General features: G+C 32.6%; 2 protein-coding genes across 2 annotated transcripts; both read right to left on the bottom strand.

Annotated features, from left to right (window-relative positions):
* Window positions 1–2,105: 2,105 nt before the first annotated feature.
* LOC137827678 (chorismate synthase, chloroplastic) lies at window positions 2,106–10,916 on the bottom strand. Its single transcript, XM_068633923.1, has 13 exons — window positions 10,495–10,916; window positions 9,662–9,812; window positions 9,394–9,470; window positions 9,251–9,309; window positions 9,069–9,152; window positions 8,883–8,975; window positions 6,917–6,997; window positions 5,730–5,861; window positions 3,638–3,740; window positions 3,440–3,534; window positions 3,268–3,333; window positions 2,948–3,032; window positions 2,106–2,619 (listed from the first exon to the last, which is right to left on the bottom strand). Exons 1-13 carry the CDS (start codon window positions 10,628–10,630, stop codon window positions 2,474–2,476), a joined length of 1,308 nt encoding a protein of 435 aa, XP_068490024.1. The 5' UTR covers window positions 10,631–10,916; the 3' UTR covers window positions 2,106–2,473.
* A 7,386-nt stretch (window positions 10,917–18,302) lies between these two features.
* Window positions 18,303–20,878, bottom strand: LOC137829019 (uncharacterized). Its single transcript, XM_068635814.1, has 6 exons — window positions 20,683–20,878; window positions 19,724–19,802; window positions 19,524–19,621; window positions 19,141–19,247; window positions 18,754–18,945; window positions 18,303–18,452 (listed from the first exon to the last, which is right to left on the bottom strand). Exons 1-6 carry the CDS (start codon window positions 20,876–20,878, stop codon window positions 18,303–18,305), a joined length of 822 nt encoding a protein of 273 aa, XP_068491915.1.
* Window positions 20,879–23,046: the final 2,168 nt, after the last annotated feature.

Raw genomic sequence — 23,046 nt, 5'->3', positions numbered from 1 at the left:
TTATTGCTACTAAAAAAACCTACCCCTATGGGATAAATTCCCTATCTAGCACCATTTAGACTTTTATTTCCCTAACTAGCACCCTTTTGTTTTTATTTCCCTATTTAACACCCTTTTGTTTTTATTTCCCTATCTAGCACCCTTTTATTTTTTATTTCCCTATCTAGCACTATTTCAAAAATAAATAAATAAATAATAATTTATTTATTTTTTGATAATTTTAATTTTGAATGCATTAAAAAATAAATATTTTTAATGTTTAAAATAGTTAGAAATATAATTAATGAATAAAGAAATGAGTTTTTTATAAAATAAAATAAAAAAATTAAAATGTTTAGTTTAAAATTATTTTTGTTAAGAATGAAGAAAATAAAAAATTAAACCCTACAACAACATAAAAGTTGAATCTATAAACATAAATTACTATTTATTTTTATTATTATTGATGATGTAATCATGTTAATTTCAAGTAAAAAATACATGACATAATTACAAAAAAACCAAAGTCAAGTAGTATTAATTAATAGTGGATACACAAGTAATATTGAAGTGTCTATCCTAAATGCAAAATTTTAAAAAAAAACTAATGCAAATGTTACACTTAATGCTTAAAAATGAGAAGCAAAAAATGAAAAAAAAAGTCTAGAAAATAAAAACAGCAACAATAAAAAAAAAAGGAATGGTAGAAAAATAATAATTACTAAAAACATAAAAGATATAAAACAAAGGCAAAACAAATTAAGATAAAGATAAAAGATATAAAAATAAATCCAAATAAGATAAATATAAGAGATATAAGGCGATACTAAATAAGTATATGTTGATCATAAAAATGAAAATAAATGAAAGATTATAATTCATTTAATATTTTCTTCAATGGTACATTAAATAGTTTGTGCGAAATGAAACATAATTAATGACGAGAAGTGCACAATCCAGTAATGTTGGGACATATTCTTTATGTGTGTTTTGGTGTTTGACAATATGAACATTCTTTTTTGGATCATGTTGTTCTTTTATGTTCATATCAGTCCTTATTTAACTTTGTTTTTTTATAATTATGTCCTGTATTTTTTACTTGAAATTAACATAATTACATCATCAATAATAATAAAAATAAATACTAATTTATGTTTATATATTCAACTTTTATGTTGTTGTAGAGTTTAATTTTTTATTTTATTCATTCTTAGAAAAATAATTTTTAAACTAAACATTTTAAATTTTTTTTTTTTTTTTGTAAAAACACATTTCTTTATTCATTAATTATATTTCTAACTATTTTAAACATTAAAATATTTATTTTTTAATGCATTCAAAATTAAAATTATAAAAAAAAATTAATTTATTATTTTTAATTTATTTTTGAAATGGTGCTAGATAGGGAAATAAAAACAAAAGAGTGCTAGATAGGGAAATAAAAACAAAAGAGTGCTAGTTAGGGAAATAAAAGTATAAATGATGCTAGATAGAGAATTTACCCACCCCTATGAAAGATATCTCAACCTCCAATTTTCTTGTTGAAATAATTTATGGCTAAAATGTCATCATTATTCTTCTCTTTTAAAAAAGCATGGAATTTTGATCACAAAAAACCATTTTGCCTTCATTTCAGAATGATTATTTAGAAATATTAAGTAATCTCCCTCCTACAATGACCATTATTTCATTTTATGAAGTTATTCCTAGTGAAATAAAAATAATTAAAAGAGACCTTCAATTTGAAAACATTTGCATGGATACAACAAGAATCACCGAAACCTTCTGTTGCCACTATTGATGTCCATAATTCAGACAACGTGAAAGAAAAAGGGAGCGTTTTGTAAATTTGAGTAAACTATATTTTGTTATATTTTATGATTTAGTGAGGTAATTTGTGGTACGCACTTACAGTATTACTATTTCTACATGCCAAATAAATTAAAGTATTGTGTCCCGAGTATATTTTAACAGTTAAGGAATCTGTCACACCCCTACTCTAAAACTTCGCCAAAAAATTGGTGAAGTTAAGAACATGTAAACAAGCAAAAAGAAAGGCATAAAAGTAAAACATTGACATTGTAGTTCGTAATCACAATGCATAATATATATTATTGAGAGCCAGCTAAACATCCCAACGCTTTCATTTATTGAAATGCATAGCAACACTTGCTAGACCAAAAACTATTATATATTTCTCACAGCATATAATTCCAGTTCACTTTAAGGATACATCGCGGTGCTTTTGCGACCAGGTTTTCTATAAACAATGTTCACCCTCGAAATGAAAAAGGAGAAAATAAAAAGAAACACAGATTAACTTAACACTAATACAAGAAGATAAATTGCATCCGCAAAAATATCTGCCACAAGGCGAACATGACTAGGAGACGGATCCTCGCCAGAGGGAAACTAGAACTTTCATCAAAATGAATTAACCGTCAACTAGCCAGAAGGCAGACAAATACTGATTTACGTACCCTCTTCATATTCTTCAGAAAGGTACTTCTTCTGGCGATAATGCGGCCACCATGGGTTCTTGAAAATCTAAGTTTACGGGAAACAGATTACACTGTGCATATTGTGCCATCAACTGGTCCACAAGAACCAAAGCTACCACTGCCTCTACCATGGGTACAGCTGCAAGCCCAGTCCAACAAAATATTCAGAGATTTTATTTTCTAGTGATTTAAATTCTAGCAAGAGTCAAAAACTTGAAATGTTGTCATGATTGAAAACCATGCACACACGCATAATACTCAATTCTCCTTTCTTTCTGACATTAGATTTAGATGTCGTTTAAGGAAAAGTTGTCGTGTAACGAATTATCTTGCCCTTCAGTTCAATGTTAACATTTCTAAAGATTGTCCTCTCAGCAACTTAGATGAATTATATTAGAGATGAAGTGAAAAAAGTGAACTAAAGATAATACAAACAGCATTCTAACAAAAAAAGCACGGTTATTAACCTCTTGGAACAACACAAGGATCATGGCGACCACGGGCTATCAGCTCTGTTTCCTTTTTATCCCGTGTCACAGTATGTTGCTTCTTCTGCAAAAGTGTAACACCATGTTCACTTAATGTAAAATACATATGGTAATACAAAAATAATGAAATACAAAAATCAATCTCAAGAGACTACTAAAGTTACTCTAAAATATCCTAGATAGTCTAACAAGAATAAGCATTGTGAAAGATATCGTGAACATGTTAGATTGGCTAGTATGTGTGTTTAATGGATGAATGGGACAGTGATGAAGATAGAAAGAGAAGAGATTAAACTTACTGCAATAGTCGATGTTGGCTTGAAAGCTATTCTCATATTAATGATTTCCCCATTGGAAATTCCACCCTGATTGTCAATACAGATAATTTAAGTAAAACAAATATAGACACATGACCATCATCGTGAACATCTAGAAACAACTAATTAGTAATTATAGAACAAGTATAAATACCTGTATCCCACCAGAGCGATTTGTTCTTGTTCTTGTCTTTCCATGTTCATCTATATAGAACTCATCATTGTGTTCACTCCCAGTCAAAAAGGTGCCTATAATGATTTCATTAAGCCATCAGAACACACCTCAGACTCAAGTTATCAAAGAAAATGACGTTGTTTAATTGGTATCAGTAAGACAAGTATGCTTCAGTACCTGCAAACCCAGAACCAAACTGAAAGCCCTTGGTTGCAGGCAAAGACATAACAGCTTTAGCCAACTCAGCCTCAAGTTTGTCAAACACTGGTGAACCAAGACCCTGAGAAATAATAAGATCATTTTTATTATAAGTGGAAAATTAATATAAAAAACTGAATAATATAAATAAAAATTAGCTGGAGTTAGGATGAGAACTAAGAGGTGCCTTTACAAGATATTAAGGGAGATTCAAAATTGCAAAACAGCAAGCATGGTTTCAAAGCAGAGTGTTTTCTCTCTCATGCTAATTATTAAAGAGCAATCTGATATTTATGGGCATGGGCTACAACTTAATTTTTTTAAAAGTAAATTATGCTATGCAAGGAAGGGAAGTTCTAAAACTCGTAGATGACTAAAGAGTACAGCTTTCAGAGTCTAGTTATGGCCAAATTTCCACCATTTTCTGCACAAGATTCATTAAGCAAGCACTATTACAGGCAGGGTCAAAGATAAAAAGTTAGAAATATTCTTAGAACAGAAAAAAAAGAGCTTAAATATGTTTTATCTTCCCATAAAAATTAGCAAACTTTGATTTTGCTACCTAAAAAATTGTTTCCATTTTGACTTCAGATTTTATTGCATTTAGCCCCTATGATTAGATTTACTCCCTTAAAGTGATGATATGACAAACGGATCAATGACATATGGCACAATTTGATTATGCCTCCGCATCACTTTACAAAGCAAATCTAGTGACAGGGACTAAAAACATGTTATTTTTAACAAAATCAGGGATTGCATCAAAGAAAAGAAAAGAACCAAAATGGATTAATCTGTTGAGATGAAAAACACATTTAAGCAGAGTTGTCAATAGAAAATTGCAAAAAGCTTAAAAGCCATTGTGTCATACAGTGGATAGCGTCACGGGAAAATAGCAGAAGCCACATAGTAAGCACATTTTTATTGTACAAGAGAGAATAAGAAGAAAAAAACAACTTCAAATTTGGAAGAAGACGGGTTTAAAAAAAAGAGAAAAGCAAAAGGAGGAAGATATTATAGAAACAAGAAGGGGAAGATTTAAGAAAGGAGAAAGCAAAATGTAAAAGAAGGGTATTTTACATGTAAAAACGCAGGTGTTGCTAGACTGGAAGAAAATGTATGAGTGTTTTGAGTATTGGAAGAGAAGGGTTGATGTCTAAGTTTAAAAGGAGGAAAAGAAATTTAGGTCATAGAATGGTGCTACTCAAAGGTTAATGGCCTGGAAATGAAAAGGCTAATGTCGGGTTTATTTTAAAAGTAAGGAAGCCCAAGTTAATCAGTAGAATGTAAAAAATGAAGGCAAATTATACTTCTTTTTATTTCCAACAATATCCTTCTTAGTATGATGGAGAGTGTGGTGTCTTCTTCATTTTTGAAGTGGTGCTTGTTGCTTGTGGTGGCTGGTGGTAAATGTTGGTGGTTGAAGTAAGCTTTGTGGTGTTTTTACTAGTGGTGGTTGTGTTTTCGTTTTCATAAAACCCAAAAAGAAAACCAGCGAGGTGCAAAAATGGAGTACAAAACTAAAAAAAATTAATTTCACACTAATAAATGTCAAATACAACGAATCTTCTCATCAACCCTCTCACACACGTCAATAATGGAACTGCTCACTCAAATGCTGCTGCAGCTGGAGAAGAATGGAAGTGTTGTAGCTGGAAGAAAGGTATGGGGTGCGGGGATGCAATTGAGGTTACTTAAAAATGTGAGTTTATACTTCATTTAGGATTATTTAAAAATTTTAAAAAGGTTAAAATTAACTATTCAAAATTAATATGGAGGTGCAGGGGAAAGATATGGGGGTGGAGGGAGAATTTGCCAAAATGAATGACATAAAAAACAAAGAGACCATTAGCAACACTAAGACACTTATGTTACATCACTATAACCCGATATTGAGCAACATTGTATTTGAGCCGAAAAAAATAATGTAGTTGTATTTCTATTTAAAGCCAACTAACCATGTGATAGCTGAGTTTACTAATAAAAACCTGTACAGTTGTTATCGCTTTTATCTCTACTTGCTATTTTGCCAAATTATTTCAGCTTGATAGAGACAGGTGGAAAGACTTACACGAGGACAGTTCCTAACAATGCATGTTACAACACCACCAACAGAATCACCTCGCACTCGCACAGCATCAATTGCAGCTATCATCTTCTCTGCATATTCAGGGTCTGGACATCGAACAATATTACTCTCAATCTGGAAAATTTCCAAAAAATATTGGCAAACCAGGAATTTAGCTTCATAATTAATGATAATAACATCAATAAAAAGTAATCTCAATAGTTATAACAATAAGCAATTAAATTGGAGGACAGCATTCTGAACAGGATAGTATGATGGCACCTGTTCAATAAAAGTGGCAAACCACGAATTTGGCTTCGGAATTGCAAGAATATAATAATGATAACATCAATAAAAAGTATTGTCGATATAAGTTATAACAATAAGCAATCAATTTGGAAGACCACATCCTTACACGACAGTATGATAGCACCGGTTCAATAAAATAAATAATAGGATATTCATACATTGATTATTTTAAATTAGTATTAGTTTACTTATTTTCCCTGCAAGTGCATAACACATTGGATAGGTCACTGTATGAATTCTAGGAGAAGTTAGCAGCAGATAGACAGTTATTTGGTAAATAACAGAAGTCTAGTGCAGATTCACATCATATATATTCCAGTTAAATGCATTAGACCATGTTTTCAAGATAATGAAAATTTATCCATTTTATAGGAATGGTCCTCCCCCCCTTTTAACTCGTTATAGTTAAAAATAAATAGATTTCACATGTAAGTATCAATAACTTATCAAGCACTAATTATACAATTGTATTCTATAATCTGTTGTAAGATCAAAATTTACGAGACCAATATATGTGCTAGTGCATATTGACCTGAAATTCAGCTTTGGCCTTGAGATGGTAAAAGTATTTATCACCCATTTCCTTAGTAATGGTAAAAGTCATTTCCTAAGTAATATTTATGGGTAATGCTCAGAATGTTGAAGTTTCAGTTTAAATCAAACAAGAAGCATAAATTGTAAAATGTATTCCATTGCCAATAAGCAGACTCAATCAAAATATTTAATACTTGGCTATATTCAAAAACCATTAAAGAAAACATAAAAAATAAAACAGATAGTCACTTCCATGTTTAAAATACACGAAATTTACTTCAAACAACTTTACAAAGGAAGCACTATGCCACCAGTGCACGCACAAATATGAATATTAACTTTAATACCTGATGAAGCATCAGAGCGTCATGATTGATAAGGTCCTCGGGAAGAATAACCTTATGGACTTGAGACACATATGCAAGAATCTGAAAAATAAGGAACCTTTAGCCAGGATGTTTCTTAAGGAATTGGCAAATAAAACTTGTGACAGGTATGTACGTTATTATATCTATATCAACCATCCAGTGGTGACTAAAGATTTGCATTTTGTAAAAAGAATGTCAGCACAGAGAGAGATTGATCTGGCAAAGTTAGGCCCTAACAGACAAGTACAAGCTGACCTTACATATGATCAGTAGGGATAGGATGCCAACCCAGTGTCAATGCAATCTATGGTAGTCTTTGAAAGTTCAATTCTTGGGGTAATAATCTTTGAAATCTTCAAACTCAGGCAAGTATATGTGTTTTAAATGAAAATGACATCAAGATCAATATGGATATGATGTTGACTCAGTGATCACTGCAACTCATACTAGTAATTTATTTCTTAGGATAATGTTTCTTAGTCATCATTTCCATTAATTTAGGAGATAACAGTAATATAGCATTATAGAAGGAATTTAGGGTAAGGAATGTTTTCTTCGTTTTGTTAGAAGCTTTTGACACCTTTCTCATCTGTTTTCCATACATAAATAACCATTGAGAACTTTTGTTTCATTCAGGGTCCAAATTTACTTGGAAGTTGGAACTTTCATTTGAGCAGAAACTCGTGTGATAGCTAGGCTTGAGAAATAAATCTCTTATACTTCTACGTGAATCTACAACTGATCCAGAGGGAAGGTATAGCACTTTGGATTCTTCTGGTGTTATTTAAAATCTCTTAGGTTTCTAAGTCAAAATCATTAAAACTTCCTTCTTGACAAATGTATTTGCATCTCAAGAGGTCCTTTAAAGCCAAGTCTTTCACTTTAATAGCAGTGTTTAACAGGATTAGCACACATGACATCTGCAGCTAATAGGCCTCATCGAGAAACATGCTATGTGTAGATCTAATTTAGAATTAGAATGCTTCTTTGCATAGAAGGTTAAATTCATATGTTGGTGGTCACTGTGCGCATCCTCTAACTTTAGAGCAATTATATCATGATTAATTTCACGGCTAAAACTTATAGCAATCTGTGGTTTATGCAGTTCTAGATGCAAACAAAAGAACCAAAAACCAAGAAGCAAAAATATGAATATGTAAAATTACAAGTGTATTTGCATCTCAAGAGGTCCTTTAAAGCCAAGTCTTTCACTTTAATAGCAGTGTTTAACAGGATTAGTACACATGACATCTGCAGCTAATAGGCCTCACCGAGAGACATGCTATGTGTAGAACTAATTTAGAATTAGAATGCTTCTTATTTTTGCATAGAAGGTTAAATTCATATGTTGGTGGTCACTGAGCGCATACTCTAACTTTGGAGCAATTATATCATGATTAGTTTTAATGGCTAAAACTTATAGCAATCTGTGGTTTATGCAGTTCTAGATGCAAACAAAAGAACCAAAAACCAAGAAGCAAAAATATGAATTGTAAAACTACAAGTGTATTTGCATCTCAAGAGGTCCTTTAAAGCCAAGTTTTTCACTTTAATAGCAGTGTTTAATAGGATTACCACACATGACATCTGCAGCTAATAGGCCTCACCGAGAGACAAGCTATGTGTAGATCTAATTTAGAATTAAAATGCTTCTTATTTTTGCATAGAAGGTTAAATTCATATGTTGGTGGTCACTGTGCGCATCCTCTAACTTTGGAGCAATTATATAATGATTAATTTTAACGGCTAAAACTTATAGCAATCTGTGGTTTATGCAGTTCTAGATGCAAACAAAAGAAGCAAAATATGAATATGTAAAATTAGAATATAAACAGGGATATAGAAAGGCTATGATGTTCTTAAAATATTCTTCTTGGCCAGTTATAAAACAGAAAAACACAAAGGAATACCACAAAGAAAAATAAACTCAAGAGACAAGTAACACCTCAGTTCCAGAAAAGTCTTTAAGGATTTTCTTAGCAACAGCACCAGAAGCAACCCTTCCAATTGTTTCTCTTGCAGAAGATCTACCACCACCCTTAAACATAATAGAGTTCAGATGTATGAGCTTATTACATATAAATATCCCATTGAAAAAATGTTGGACTCATTACAATAAAAAAGTCAGTACCTGAACTGATCTAACACCATACTTCATGTCATAGGTAGCATCTGCATGGGAAGGCCTATAAGCTAATGACATCTCACTATAGTCCTGAAAAAGTTCCCCAGAGTACAATATTTTATCAGCATCCCTGAATTATGATAATAGTTTTTGTTTGTCATAAACAAGCTCTAGAATTAGATACTCACATTTCCTCTTTGATCCGTATTGGGCACAAATATATGAATTGGAGTTCCAGTAGTACGTCCTGCAATTAACAGATTATACTTCAAACATCTTTTCATGAAACATACAATTTTCCAAGCTAATAATAGTCAGAAGAAATAGTGACCTTCGGAGACTCCTGAAAATATTTTACATGTATCAGTCTCCTTTCTAGGAGTTGTAATTCGGCTCTGACCTGGCCTCCTATACATGAGAAATCACGCAGTTATTTTTTGAAGACATGGTGCATCAGAAGCAATCACTACCTATCATTCATAAATGTCATATTCCCTAACTAGCAGTTTAGCACAGATTTCAATCCAAACACCAGAGTGTTTTGTCACACAGTGCAAGTGGTTCAATGAAGATAAATAGATGATCTCAGAGGCAAGTACCTTCTGTCAAGATCCATCTGCATGTCAGCTTCACAGAGAGGTATACGAGGTGGACATCCATCGATGACACAACCAACACCTCCTCCATGGGATTCTCCGTATGTAGTCACACGAAAGTGATTCCCATAAGTACTTCCAGCCGCCTGTATCTCTGTAATATGTCAACACTCTAAGAAAATTAAAAACCATCCATCCCAATTCCATTAGTTTAAAATTCTTAACATGTAATGTAACTGGCATCGGAACCATATATTTTCCTTAATTCGTTGCATTTATCATAGACACTAATCCTACGTGTTTATTGAATTTGAAATCATAATGAAAACCAAAAAAAAACACGGTTTATGAAATTTTAGTTCCTAGCACCTAAAAGAAGACATGCAACAACAAAAAAACACGGTTTTCAGACCACACCTACATCAACCTGTGAGCATAGAAGCTAGATAGCAGCGTCGCCAAAAGATATGCAATACAAACGACGGAGGTTTGAGAAGAGACATCCAATTTCATTTAACACGATTTGCTTCAGAGATTCTTACACGAATTGCTTAATAACAATGTCACAACACATTCCTTACAACAAAGTACAACCGATTCCGGAAACCTAGATACACGAATTCAGCGAACGAATTGAAATATTTAGCAGATAAAATCAACTCAGCTAAGCAAAGGATCGAACAGAAAAAGAAAATCACGGAAAATAACGAGGAGCAGATTCTAGTAGCTGATCACGTAAAAACAATAAGAATTAAAATATAAGCGATGAAGAAGAAACACGTAAAACAAAGAATTAGCTGAAAATGAAACTATTAACGAACAGAGAGAGGACTGACGGAGTCTCTTGGGAAGACGAGGACGGAGCGAGAGTCGGAGATAACCGGGAGAGAGAGATCGAAGATCGGAATTGATAGAAGCGAAGGCAGAGAGAGCGTCGGTTGAGAATGGTTTGGTAGAGAGAGAAGACGCCATTGGAATTGGAATTGGAATTGGTAACACGCCAGAGAATTAGATTGAATGGGGAACAAAAGCAAACACAGTGATATGATGTGATACTAAGTTTGGTTGTTGAGTTGAGAGAGAAAAAGAAGAATAGAGGGAGGTTGGTGTATGGTTTGGTTTGGTGGCAATGGGTGTAATAATGAATGGTGAGAAACACAAGTGGCACCACCTACCCACCACCCTTCGCCCTTCGATATCGTGTTTGGTGTGCGGGCACGGACCAGCCTACGTCCATCTCGTGTTTGGTACAAATTCTAGTATTACTACTTACTTCGCCATTCCTAATTATTATTATTATTATTAATACAACTCTATCAGTTATGCTATTAATTACTACATGCTTGGATAAGGAATTTTTTAAGAAAATATTTGGATATATATAATATATAATATAATACGTTCACTTCAAGAATATAAATATTAATCATTTAACTTTTAATTATTATATTTATATTTGTCAAATAATATTTAGAAATATTATACTATCAATTTCCTTTCACCCTTATTTACAGCTATATAATTACATTTACTTTCTTTTAATTAGTTTTCATATGTTTTCCATGTTAGTGATTAAATTACAGTGAGTTTTGATTAGATTTCAGTATCTCCTAGATCAGTTCCAGTTCCAAGTTGAAAGCCAAAACAAATTAGGTCTCACTTTTTAAATTCTTTGCCATATTAAACATGTTAGCAACGGCTAAAATTTTCCATCCCATTTTTCTTTTTTTTTCTTTTTCTAAAAGGTACATAAGCTCTTTTTTTTAAATGTACAGAAACTAACAAATACACAGTATAAACCAATAGTTCAATAACATATCTAAAATGTAATTAGTAAAATAAATTAATAAAAATTGACTGTGTTATTATTATATTGACAATAGTCTAGAACCATTTAATCAAATATTTTTATTATAAATTCATATTTTAATATAAATAATATAATTTAAAAGTGAGTTTTAGACTTTAGCGATTCAAAAATTCAAAATGTTTTGGTTCAAATATTTACAAAATATAAATAGTTAAATAAGTTACTCAAAACTCAACATCTTTTCACCATTTGCTATCTAAGAAAATATTTAAATTATTTAAGACTATGTTTGCTTTTATGGATGTACTGTTCACAAGAAAATAAATTAGATGATATCAATGGTTTGGATCGGTTTTGCAGGAAAGAGGAGGAGAGGGTATACCTGTGAACAGTAAATATCCTCTCCCCTCAAAATGAAAAGACATAGAGGGAAAGCCACATCAACATATGTTATTTCCAAATTTACCCTCATTCATCTACAAGGGTTTTTAATATTAAAAAATAATTTTTTATTTATTTATATAAGATGTGATTTATTTTCTAATTTTATAGTATATATTTAATATTTTAAGAAATTATTTGAAGTTCTCTTTTTATTTAATTTGTTGATGTGTTTATATTAATATTTTTTTTATAATTATTATGTTTATGAGTTAGTAATTTATTTGATAATAGTTTTTTATGAAATTATTTTCTATTGTTAATTATGCTATATATTTTTTTTTAGTATTTTTTTAATTATCCTTGCCTATTAAATATTATCTTTTATTTATATAAGATTTTATTTATTTTCTAATTTTATAATGCATGTTTAATATTTTAAGAAATTATTTAAAGTTTTGTTTTTATTTAATTTGTTGAATACATTTTTTTCTAATTATAATTTTTAAATTATATCTATTTATATTTAATATATATTTATTTTCTAATTTTAATTTTTATATCTAAGAAATATGTGAAAGTTGTTTATTTTTAAACAAAAATAACTCATTTCATTATTAAAAAAAATTTAATAGGCAAGGATAAATTTGTAAAGTAACATTTAACAATTTAAAAAGAAATTAAAACTCCCTCATAATCATCATATCACTCACAAAATCTCATAAATTTTCCTCACACATCCACTCTAACACACCCCAATCCAACACAACCTCACTTTCTTCTCACATCCTCACACATCCACTCCCTCAAATCCTCACACATTCACTCCCAATCCAAACACACACATAGTAATTTGATTTAAAACCCTGTATTTGGAAATATTGTAATATAAATTTTGAGATATTATATATATGGTAACAAACGACTATATGATATATGATGAATACGTGTGTGATTTTTTTTTATCATTTAAAATAAATAATATAAAAAAGTGAGAAAAAATATTATGTAAATAATTTAGATAATATATAGAGAGAGAACAAGGCAACCCAGAAGAAACACATAGACTGAGATAGAGAAGTGTCAGGCACATCAGCACATAATGTTACCGCAAAACAATTGGTCGTCGTTGGATAGGCTCACACCCCTATATACCCCGTGAATATAACCAAACGATAACAATGACTGAGCTTAATAATGTGCATGTTCATTTATCATGGATCTGAGCCTAGGCATGAGGAACTTTCACCGATGGAAACTACCATTGTCGTGGATATAACTATCCAAACTAGCATTGTGGGAGGAAGTGCTCTAGTGTTGTACTATTTGTCTATTAGAGTAGTTTATTAATCTTACATTGTATTTTTTTTTTTTTTTTGTCTCTTAATTCATAACATTTTAGTTATGAGACCAATTTTTTCAATACATGAAAGTGTAATCGTCAAGTGTTGCTTCTTCCTTCTTCTTTTTTTCTTTTTTAACTTCATGAAAAGAAATCAATAAATTATATATTTCATAACATTTAATTTATTATAAAATTATTTTATCAATATAAATTTATAGTTAATTTTAATAAATATATATATATATATATGCATATATAATAATTATAAAAATAAAAATTGTGAATGCTGAAGTGCAAGAGCGTCTGTGTTTTCATTAGTTTAGATAATATATATATATATATTAAAAATATTTATTAATAGTTAGGATAATTAACTATTATCATAAATAACAAAATTATGCAATTTGTTATTAATAAGGTTAAGCTTCCTCGAAGTGTTGATTTTTTATATTGAACAGTACGAGAGTGAACCTCTAAAGAATTACATTAATCTTTTTTTACAACATTTCTATACGATGACGAGATGTTTATTGATGCGTTCATCAAAGGACTACGGATCAACCTTTTTAGTCAATCACTAATTTGAAATACGACTGACTTAGTGGTTGAAATCCAAAGCAGGGCATCATCCCACATCGAGGTTGAGGAAGTAATGAGGCGTAAAAGGTCAGAAGAAAAACGTCAATAGCCTCCGAAGTACAAAGACCATAGCCACGAATGGAGGTCGAAACGAGAAGATGACCATCAACAAGGTAGGCAGGTGGATCGACATCATATGCTTTGTGTGGCTCAAAGGCCATGAGAGGAAAAAGAAAGGTTGAAATGTTTGACTTTAACTATATATTGGAAACAAATCCTTAAAGACAATAAGATATTCAGTAAATTTTAGTTCTAAAAAAGGACAAATCGACTTCTCAATCATTTCCATAATGCATGATGCGAATTCCACCAAGCCTATGGACATGATATTGAGAGATGTTATGCCTTGACAACCCAACTCACCAAAATTGACAAAGAAAGGTCACTTTATGCATTATGAAGAGTCGTCCCGAGCAATAGGACTTATCTCGAGTCCTCGTCCTCATCCTCAAACTGTCACTGAGCATAACATTTATATTGGGATATTTCAATACAATAGCAAAAGAATTTGTTGTGGGGGAAGACCAGCTCAAGTCAGAAAATATATTTCTCGAGTTTTTTCTCCCTTAGGACTAGGAAATCTCTTAACACCAACGATTAGCTTCTTATAAGTCGATCTTGATGACGCTGCACCTCGCAAAGACAATCCCATTATCCTCTTGGTCATCATGATAGGACGCAATGTACATTGAGTCTTAATAGATCAAGGAAACTTGGCTGACATCATGTTTTGGGATACACTCGTGACACTTCAAATACCATGGGACCAACTCAAATACCATGGGACCAACTTCAAATACCAGGCGAGCAAGTTGATGTCCAGAGCCACATTTAGTTACAGACTACATTCTCATATTGGTTGTTGGCAAGTAGTATAGTGTTAAAGTATATTATAGTTAATGCTCATTCCTCATACAATCTACTATTGGAGAGACCCTCTATTGACATATTGGGAATTATTGTCTCCTCGTGCATCTTAAAATGAAGTTCCTCACCCTAGAAGGAAAAATTGTAACCATAAAGGTCTATCAGAAAGTGACAAGGAAATGTTACAAAAATAATCTTCGCACCGACGATGAGCCTATTCTGTTTCCACTGCTGTTGAGACACATGCTCTAGAGGCAGATAATGGAGTAATCTACAAATATCAATGACCACAACCAATTGGTGACATAAAAGAAGTAGATGTTAGGAATGGGAAGACAACAAAAATGGGATCAACTTTGGATGAGCAAGTGATTGAAGTGTTAAAAATGAACATGGATGGTTTTGCTTCGTTAGCTGCCGAAATGCTAGAGTTTGATCCCGATTTTTTATATCATCACCTATCCATCAATCAAAAAGCAAAGTTTTTCATTCAAAAGCGACGAAAGCTTGGTGATGAGAAGCGAAAGGTGATAATAAAAGAGAGTGAGAAATTATTAGAGATTGATCATATTTGGTGGATTCAATACCCAAAGTGGTTAGAAAATATGGTAATGATAAAGAAGACGAACAACAAATAGAGGATGTGCGTCAACTTTATAAATTTGAACAATGGTTGTCTGATTCTTATCTTTTTCCCAACATATACACATTGGTAGATAACGTGTCGGGATGCATGCTCATTAACTTATTGGATGGTTATTCTTGATACAACTAAATACATATGCACCCTATGGATGAAGACAAAACCAAATGTATTGTCAGGATGCCCTTCAACTTGAAAAATGTTAGGGGAAACCTACTAGTGTTTAATGGATCGAATATTTACAACCAATGATCAAAAGAAATGTACAAGCTTATGTTGACAACATAGTAGTCACGTTCAAAGCAACATAAAACCACTGATTGGATTTGGAAGAGGTCATAACTAGACCACTAGACCAAAAGTTATAGCTTATAGTCAGGTCATAACTCTTTCTACTTAAGAGTTTAGCGGTCCAAGTGTCACGATTTAATTGTGACTTGGCTCACCTAGCCTACACTATGGGACAATTTATGTCACCTGCAACAATTGTATGTAGATGGAGCAACCAACTTAAAAGGTAGTGTTGTAGGTACAATCTTAGAGGACCTTGATGGTGTCCTTATTGAATAGTCACTTGGATTTTCCTTTAAACCCTAAACCCTAAACCCTAAACCCTAAACTAATAACATGAATGCTTTTGCCCAAAGAGATATGAGTTCATAAGCTAATGGCCAAAAGTGATTCATAGTTGGCTACATGATAGGTTTTCAATGAATTCGAGGCCAAGGATCCTCACTTGGCTTGGTATCTGAGGTATGTTCGGACCCTAGTTGGAGTTTTCAATTTTTTTTTAACTTTTACATGAATCGAAGGACCATAACACTCAAGCCTATTTGTTATCCAAACTCCCAAATTCTTCAAAGCCATGAAATTACCGACCAATAATTCAAGAAAGTTGAAAGCACTTAGATTGACCATGGGTGAAAGTGAAGGTGGATATGTTTTGGTTTTGCAAATGTCAAAAGGAGACACATGGATGATGCCTTACATACAGTACTTGGAAGATAGAGCAGTACCAAAGGAACCTAGGAAAGCTAAGAAGTTGAAGAAGATCTCTTGCCGCTTTACTGTGATTGATCTTATTTGCAACAGATTGTGTAGTGGTTGAACTCCGTGAAGGAATTTATGGAAGTCACACTAGAGAACAAACTTTATCAAACAATTTCATCAAAGTAGATTATTATTGGCTGACCCTGAGAAAAGACAGTATGGCGTACACAAGAAGATGTGATCAGTGCTTGAAGGATGTTGATTTGCATTGGGCCCCAACTAAATAATTGCATTCTATCATCAACCCATGACCGTTTCATACATGGAGAACTGATATTTTGGGATCGTTCCCACTAACAATCTGACAACTCAAATTTTTGGTAAGGGTTATTGAGTAGTGGATCAAGGCAGAACCATTAACAATAATATTAACCTTAAATATTTAAAGTTTCTTATGGAAGAATATTGTGTAATTTACTGTTTAAAAGATTCTGATATCATACAATGGTACTCAGTTTGTGAGCAATCAAGTGAAGCAGATGTATCATGATCTTAGAATAAAAAAATATTCACATCTGTTAAGCATTTCTAAGCAAATGGACAAGTTGAAGTAGCTAATCAAATATTCTTGTAAAAACAATGAAAATTGCAAGCAGCAAAAGGAGGATGAAAGAGGACGAACAGTTGAAATTTTCAGAGTGTTGTGGTCTTATCATACAACTTTTCAATCAATATCAAAGAAGACATTATTTTTACCTTTGTACACAAAACCAATACGATTATACATATTGAGATTTATGCCCAATGACAAATTTAAGAAATTTATTAATAAATTATTTCTAATGGGCCTCCATTCTTTTATGAAAGCCAACTTTTTTCATCTATTAATTAACCTTTTAATCTCGACTGATTCTCCCTGCACTCAATCATTTTGAACTGACACCCAATCGCATATAGGAAAAGACTAAACTGCCCTTAATGAATTTGAAAATACCTAAAGTATGATCTGCACCCAATGTCATGCACCCAACCCTATTCTTCTTCTTCTTCATTTGTGCGTGAACCAGCAGTCGCAGCCACCGTCAACCACCTTCGTCTCCGTTCGTTTGCTTCACCGTCAGTGACCTTCATCATCGCAGGCAGAGCAACAGCCGCCACGGTCAGATTCTGAAGTCGGACAAGGAACCATCGTCAAAGAAGTCAAGGTACATTGACATGCCTACCGGATATTTTTATTCATAGTTCATTATTGCCTTTCGCATATTTTTATCCGTAGTTCATTATTGCCTTCCAGATATTTTTATTCGTAGTTGATTAGTGGCTTCTGGATATTTTTATCCGTAGTTGATTAATGGTTTCTGGATATTTTTATCCATAATAGACTTTTGACTTGCGTATATTTTTATCCGAAATTTGTTGTTATTCTGCGGATATTAATATTCGTATTAGTGTTAGGTAGTTAAGGCACTTGGCTTCTATGAAATTTTTCATTTGTTCTTTTATACTATATGTGTTATAATTTTTTATATATGTTGGATTAAATGATTTTTATGAAATGTAAGATGGTGAGGACTAGAGGTGGAGGAAGTTCTAATTTGGACCGTGTGCGACCAACTGGATCAATGAGAAGAAAACGGGGTGGCCCTAGTACTTCAATTCCAAATGAACACTTTGAAGATTATATTGAACAAGAAGAAGTTGATGATGAAGGCTATCCAGGAGGACCATTGGATAAGTCCTTACTCGTTAATTATGAACATCATGTAGCCAGACAGTTGTGGGATGGTTTGGTAAGTAATGAAAAATATTTTTTTTGTATTTGGTATGTATCTATTTATTGATGATATATGTTGATTATTGTAGGATCGTGGTGAGCTGAAGGTCGTTTTACATGGGAGGAAGATAAATAAGTTAGGAGCATACAAGTTGTTGTAGAATTGTCTGGTACCACTGTGACTTCCGGATATGTTCATCCGCAGGCACCACTGTGACTTCCGGATATGCTCATCCGCAGGCACCATTGTGACTTCCGGATATGCTCATTCGCAGGCTCCTGATTCAATACCGGATTTTGACATCCGAAGATGGCTTCCATAATTGTGTAGGACAGCTCCAAAAGCTATTAAACATTGCAAATGTACATTCAAATACGCTAAACATCCCTAAACATTAAGTATATATTACAAATGTTATGATTACAAATATCGTCTAATGGACATTAGTTGTGTATAAACTTGTATTCGGCTAGTGTAGTATGTTGACCAAGTTTGAGTCGTAGGATAACGATGTGATGCCTACAATATATCCGTAGGTGGAATTGGAAAACCATCTTTGAGCTTAACCTATAAAGGTAATAAATATAAGGTACATAAATCCTAATTTAGCAGTATGAGAAACTTTTTGATTGGTTTAGTTTATACCTGCACAAAATGATTTCCGTGGACATGCCCAATTGCAATGATTCGGTGATGACGGAAGTTACTTGGTGCTTGAGTTCTTAAAGGAAAAATACTCAATGATTGTAACATGGACAAAGAAACAAGAATGACATTATACCGATTTGCAATAACATATCCCATGTCTGGAATTTTCATCCACTTATTTGTTCTTGCCTGCAAGTACAATTGAGAAACAAAGTTAAATGAAGAAATGCAATGTAAAAATGAAAGGGTGTTAGTGGTTGGTACCATAGACATGTGCTCCACTAGAAGTGACTTCTTCAAGTATTCATATCTATCATCACCACCAAAGAGTTGAACATATTATTGTCTGCATTCACTTAGTTCTTTTAACAAATTCATTTGAACAACAGCCCATGAATCCTCTCCCTTTCCCAACTGGGCAGCAACAACACGGTACCCACAATGGCCATCAGCTTTAACGTCGACAACATCAACAATGTATGGATGATACCCTACAGGGAACTAATCAAGGAAAGGAATACATTTTGCTGGTACAATTTCTGGTAAGCTTCCTTCATTAGATTTTTTACTTGCACAACTATCATGTTGTGAGTGTAAGAAATCCACATGTTCAAAATAAGAAGGGATTCGCTTAGTTGATCTCATGAATTTGGTAGGACGGGACATCTTTATAGCACCTTTTGTTTTCACCTTATGATCTGGTGCGTAAATAGATGTCTTTTATGGAAAGGAAATCTCCTGCAATTTACTTTTGATGTTAACCTTACCTGCAACATCCAACTCTTTGAACCGCTTCGCGATGACCTCAAACTCTTTATCAATTGACAACTCAAATGAAGATTGTTCAGTTGCAATATCTTCAAAGCTTAAACGAGTTCACATCACATGTACTGATTTAAGTGGTATGCTACCAACACTAAACGAAGTCAATTGACACGCACAAGGAAGACCATGAGTACATCCATACCTTCTTTTATCAAACCCCACTGATTTAACCCTATCAAGCTCTTCCGAAATAAGGTTCAAAGCATATCTAGACACAAAACCTAACAATTTTTTGTAAGCTGTAACCTTAAACCGATGTCCAACCACATGCAGACTCTTTTGGAATGAAACTTTGATTGCATTATGTTGTAAAATAATCATCTTATTGATAGAATCCTAGCAGAAACATAAATCCCCCATCGAATTTTGAAGAACTCTCTTTAGGTTCCAGTGTGTCGCCTCAACTCTGCTACTTGTTGTGTTTCCTAAGTGCATCACCTTATCTATCCATGCCTTCACAAATTTTTCTTTATGTGGACGTAATCATGTATCCATCACATAATAAAAAAATATTGGCCATGGAGAACAAACAACTCGAAGAGCATTGACACGATCTTCAAAGGCCTCAACAATATCACAATCCACGACAAATCCCCACACTTCCATTACTTGATCCCATGCATCTCTTGGATGCACCAACATTTTACATTTTGCTTTCACATTTTTATCAATGTGAAAATCGACAGAGCAAATTATAAGCTTTAGGAAACACCATTTTAATTGCATTCATTAAGGCAACATCTCTATCACATACCACCACCCTAGAGCATGAATGAACTCTAAAAAACAACCCTTTAAGTCTGTCAATGGCCCACAAAAAAATATTTTCCTTTTCTGCTACTAGTAAACAAAATGCAACGGAGAAAGTCAAACCAGTTGACGTAATCCCAACAACCTCAAGTAACGACATCCTATACTTGTTCGTCTTGTACGTACTATGCATTAATATGACAATATTAAACGAGCTCACTTGTTTTATTGAATCTGGGTGTGTCCAAAATATATCTTGCACAATATTCAAGACGTCATCACACCTACACCAATGCACATACCTGTTTCACTCTAGTAACAACATCAGTTGTTGCATTTTTGTTATGTGACCTTGTTGTGATCTTCGGTGAATAGTCATTGCATTATAAATCTGCTTAATTGTCGTCACATTCTTCTCATTTCTTTCTTTCATGGTTAGTAAAATATTTCTTGGCTTCACTGAATTTTTAGCCATATCCTCAACCATAACCTTTTCCTCTATACTTAACCATTTCTTGGCTTCCCACCATTGTCTCTGCCAAGTCATGATTGTGAGAACCACAAATTAATTCAACCATCCACCCTTGACTGGATTGCCTCGCAATCTGAAAGGACACTCACACTTCCTACTTCCCGTTCGACTGACATCTACTTCTTTTTTATACCGTCTGTATTTACCTCCTCTCTCACAACCTAACAATATGTAGGTCATCCTTCCTCGTTGGCCCACTCTAACAATTCATCTCGATCACGAAATACCTACAATAACATATGCCAAATTTTAAAACAATTCATAAAAAAAGCATTCACAACCCTAACATTGACCATACCTCATTTGTAGAAAATGCCTCACTACACTCACGTGCCCTGTGTTCATTATCTAATGCGTTATAACTTATTGACTGCTCTAGATCAACATCATCTAATCCATCCCACACATCAATCTCCCCTAAAACTCCCATGTATGACTCTATTGTATCCATTGGGCTGCTGAAAAAAAATGAACACTTAGCTTCCGGATAAATAAATCCATAAGGCAAACAAAATAAACACTTAGCTTTCAGATATGTACATCCGAATATCAAAACAACCTCGGATATGTACATCTGTAAGCCAATTTTCACCTACGAACAAGGGCGTCCGGAAGCAACGAACTAGACTTCCGGATGTTGACATCCGTAATGGAAAAACTCGAATTCTACATTTTGACATCCGTAATGTAAAAATCAGACTTCCGGATGTCGATATCCGGGACCAGCTCAGTTCGTACGAAACACCAGAAACAAGTTCAAATGAATACTTACCTCATTAACTTGGCAACCGCACCTTACACTGAACGTTCGTGCACAACAATGAATGTAAACCTTCTCTTCTCCACTCAAAGCAAAGCTTCACCACAATAATAAACTTCCGCTACCTCACCATACACTAAAATACACTATGTTTTAAAGTAAAAAAGAAAATTACACAATTTTAAAAATTCATCAACTACCAATAATAATTGATAGACTGCAAGAAGAAATTGCCCTTTAATCTCTCTTGAAAAAATTGAAGGGTCCACAAAACAAATGATGAAACCCACATACATGTATGTAAAAAATGTACAAAAATTGAAGTACGTATATTTTTTTTACTATTTTGAAAAACACATATCACCAATAATAATTTAGCATAATCATAAAATTCAAATTATTTTATCGGTTTCATTTTAAGTGTTATATTTTATAATTTTTATTTATTTATTTAACTTTTATTTTTAAAGTTGAAAAAATATTAATTACTCTTTTATTATTTATATCATTGTTTTTATCTGACTTTAATAGTTTATATATATATATATATAAATGAAAAATATGATTTTTTTAATAAATATTTTATTAAAGTCAGGAAAATATTTATACTTAATGGTTTTAGAAAAAACTAGACGACATTTTAAAAATTGAAGGAAGGTAGCAAAATGCAAACTCCAAAATATGAAAGCAAATAAAAATTCCATAAAATGTTACAAACATCACTTACATTTGATTGTTATTATTATTATTTTCTTATTTTGCCCGTCATATGGCATAGGATAGTGAAGATGGATGTTCATTGGGAGTTGTGGAGGCGGCATGATAATGACCAATGAAGTGATATGCGACACTACGCGTGCTTTAATTATTATTATTACAATTACTATTTTTTAAATCTTTATTAGCAAAAAAAGTGATGAGTAGTTAAATTTCATACGAGGAAGGTGTCGTGTAAGTTTTGTTTTCCTAAAACATATCGAATAATGTAGATAAAAAGTGGTATGAAGTATAGGTATTTTTTTCGTCAAAACTCTTTCATTTTTCAATATCCATATGGGATATCCATATGGGGTATAAATAAATGGTTTTAATATCACCCATCTTCTCATTAATTTTCAATGTAATAAAATAATACTTATTTCATTAAGAAAAACGTTATTATGTTATAGAAAAAGTATAACAAACAAAATTTAAATAAAATGTAGTTGATTCTAATATTTTATCAATATTATGGAATATTGTGTGTGAAAGCGTGATAATTTCAACCAAAGATTATGAGAAATTAAAGTAACAAGGAAAATGAGAATGATACCAAATTTTTTTAGGTGAAAACCCCTTTAATAGAGATAAAAAACCACTGGCGAGAGATTCAAAACTCCCACTATAATGGTACTGGGAGTACAATGAATTCCTCTCAAACTAA

Source organism: Phaseolus vulgaris, chromosome 7, assembly GCF_000499845.2.
Source record: "Phaseolus vulgaris cultivar G19833 chromosome 7, P. vulgaris v2.0, whole genome shotgun sequence".
Lineage (NCBI taxonomy): Eukaryota > Viridiplantae > Streptophyta > Magnoliopsida > Fabales > Fabaceae > Phaseolus > Phaseolus vulgaris.
The sequence above is the reverse complement of the archived record's forward strand: the minus strand, read 5'-3'. Positions and strand labels throughout refer to the sequence as shown.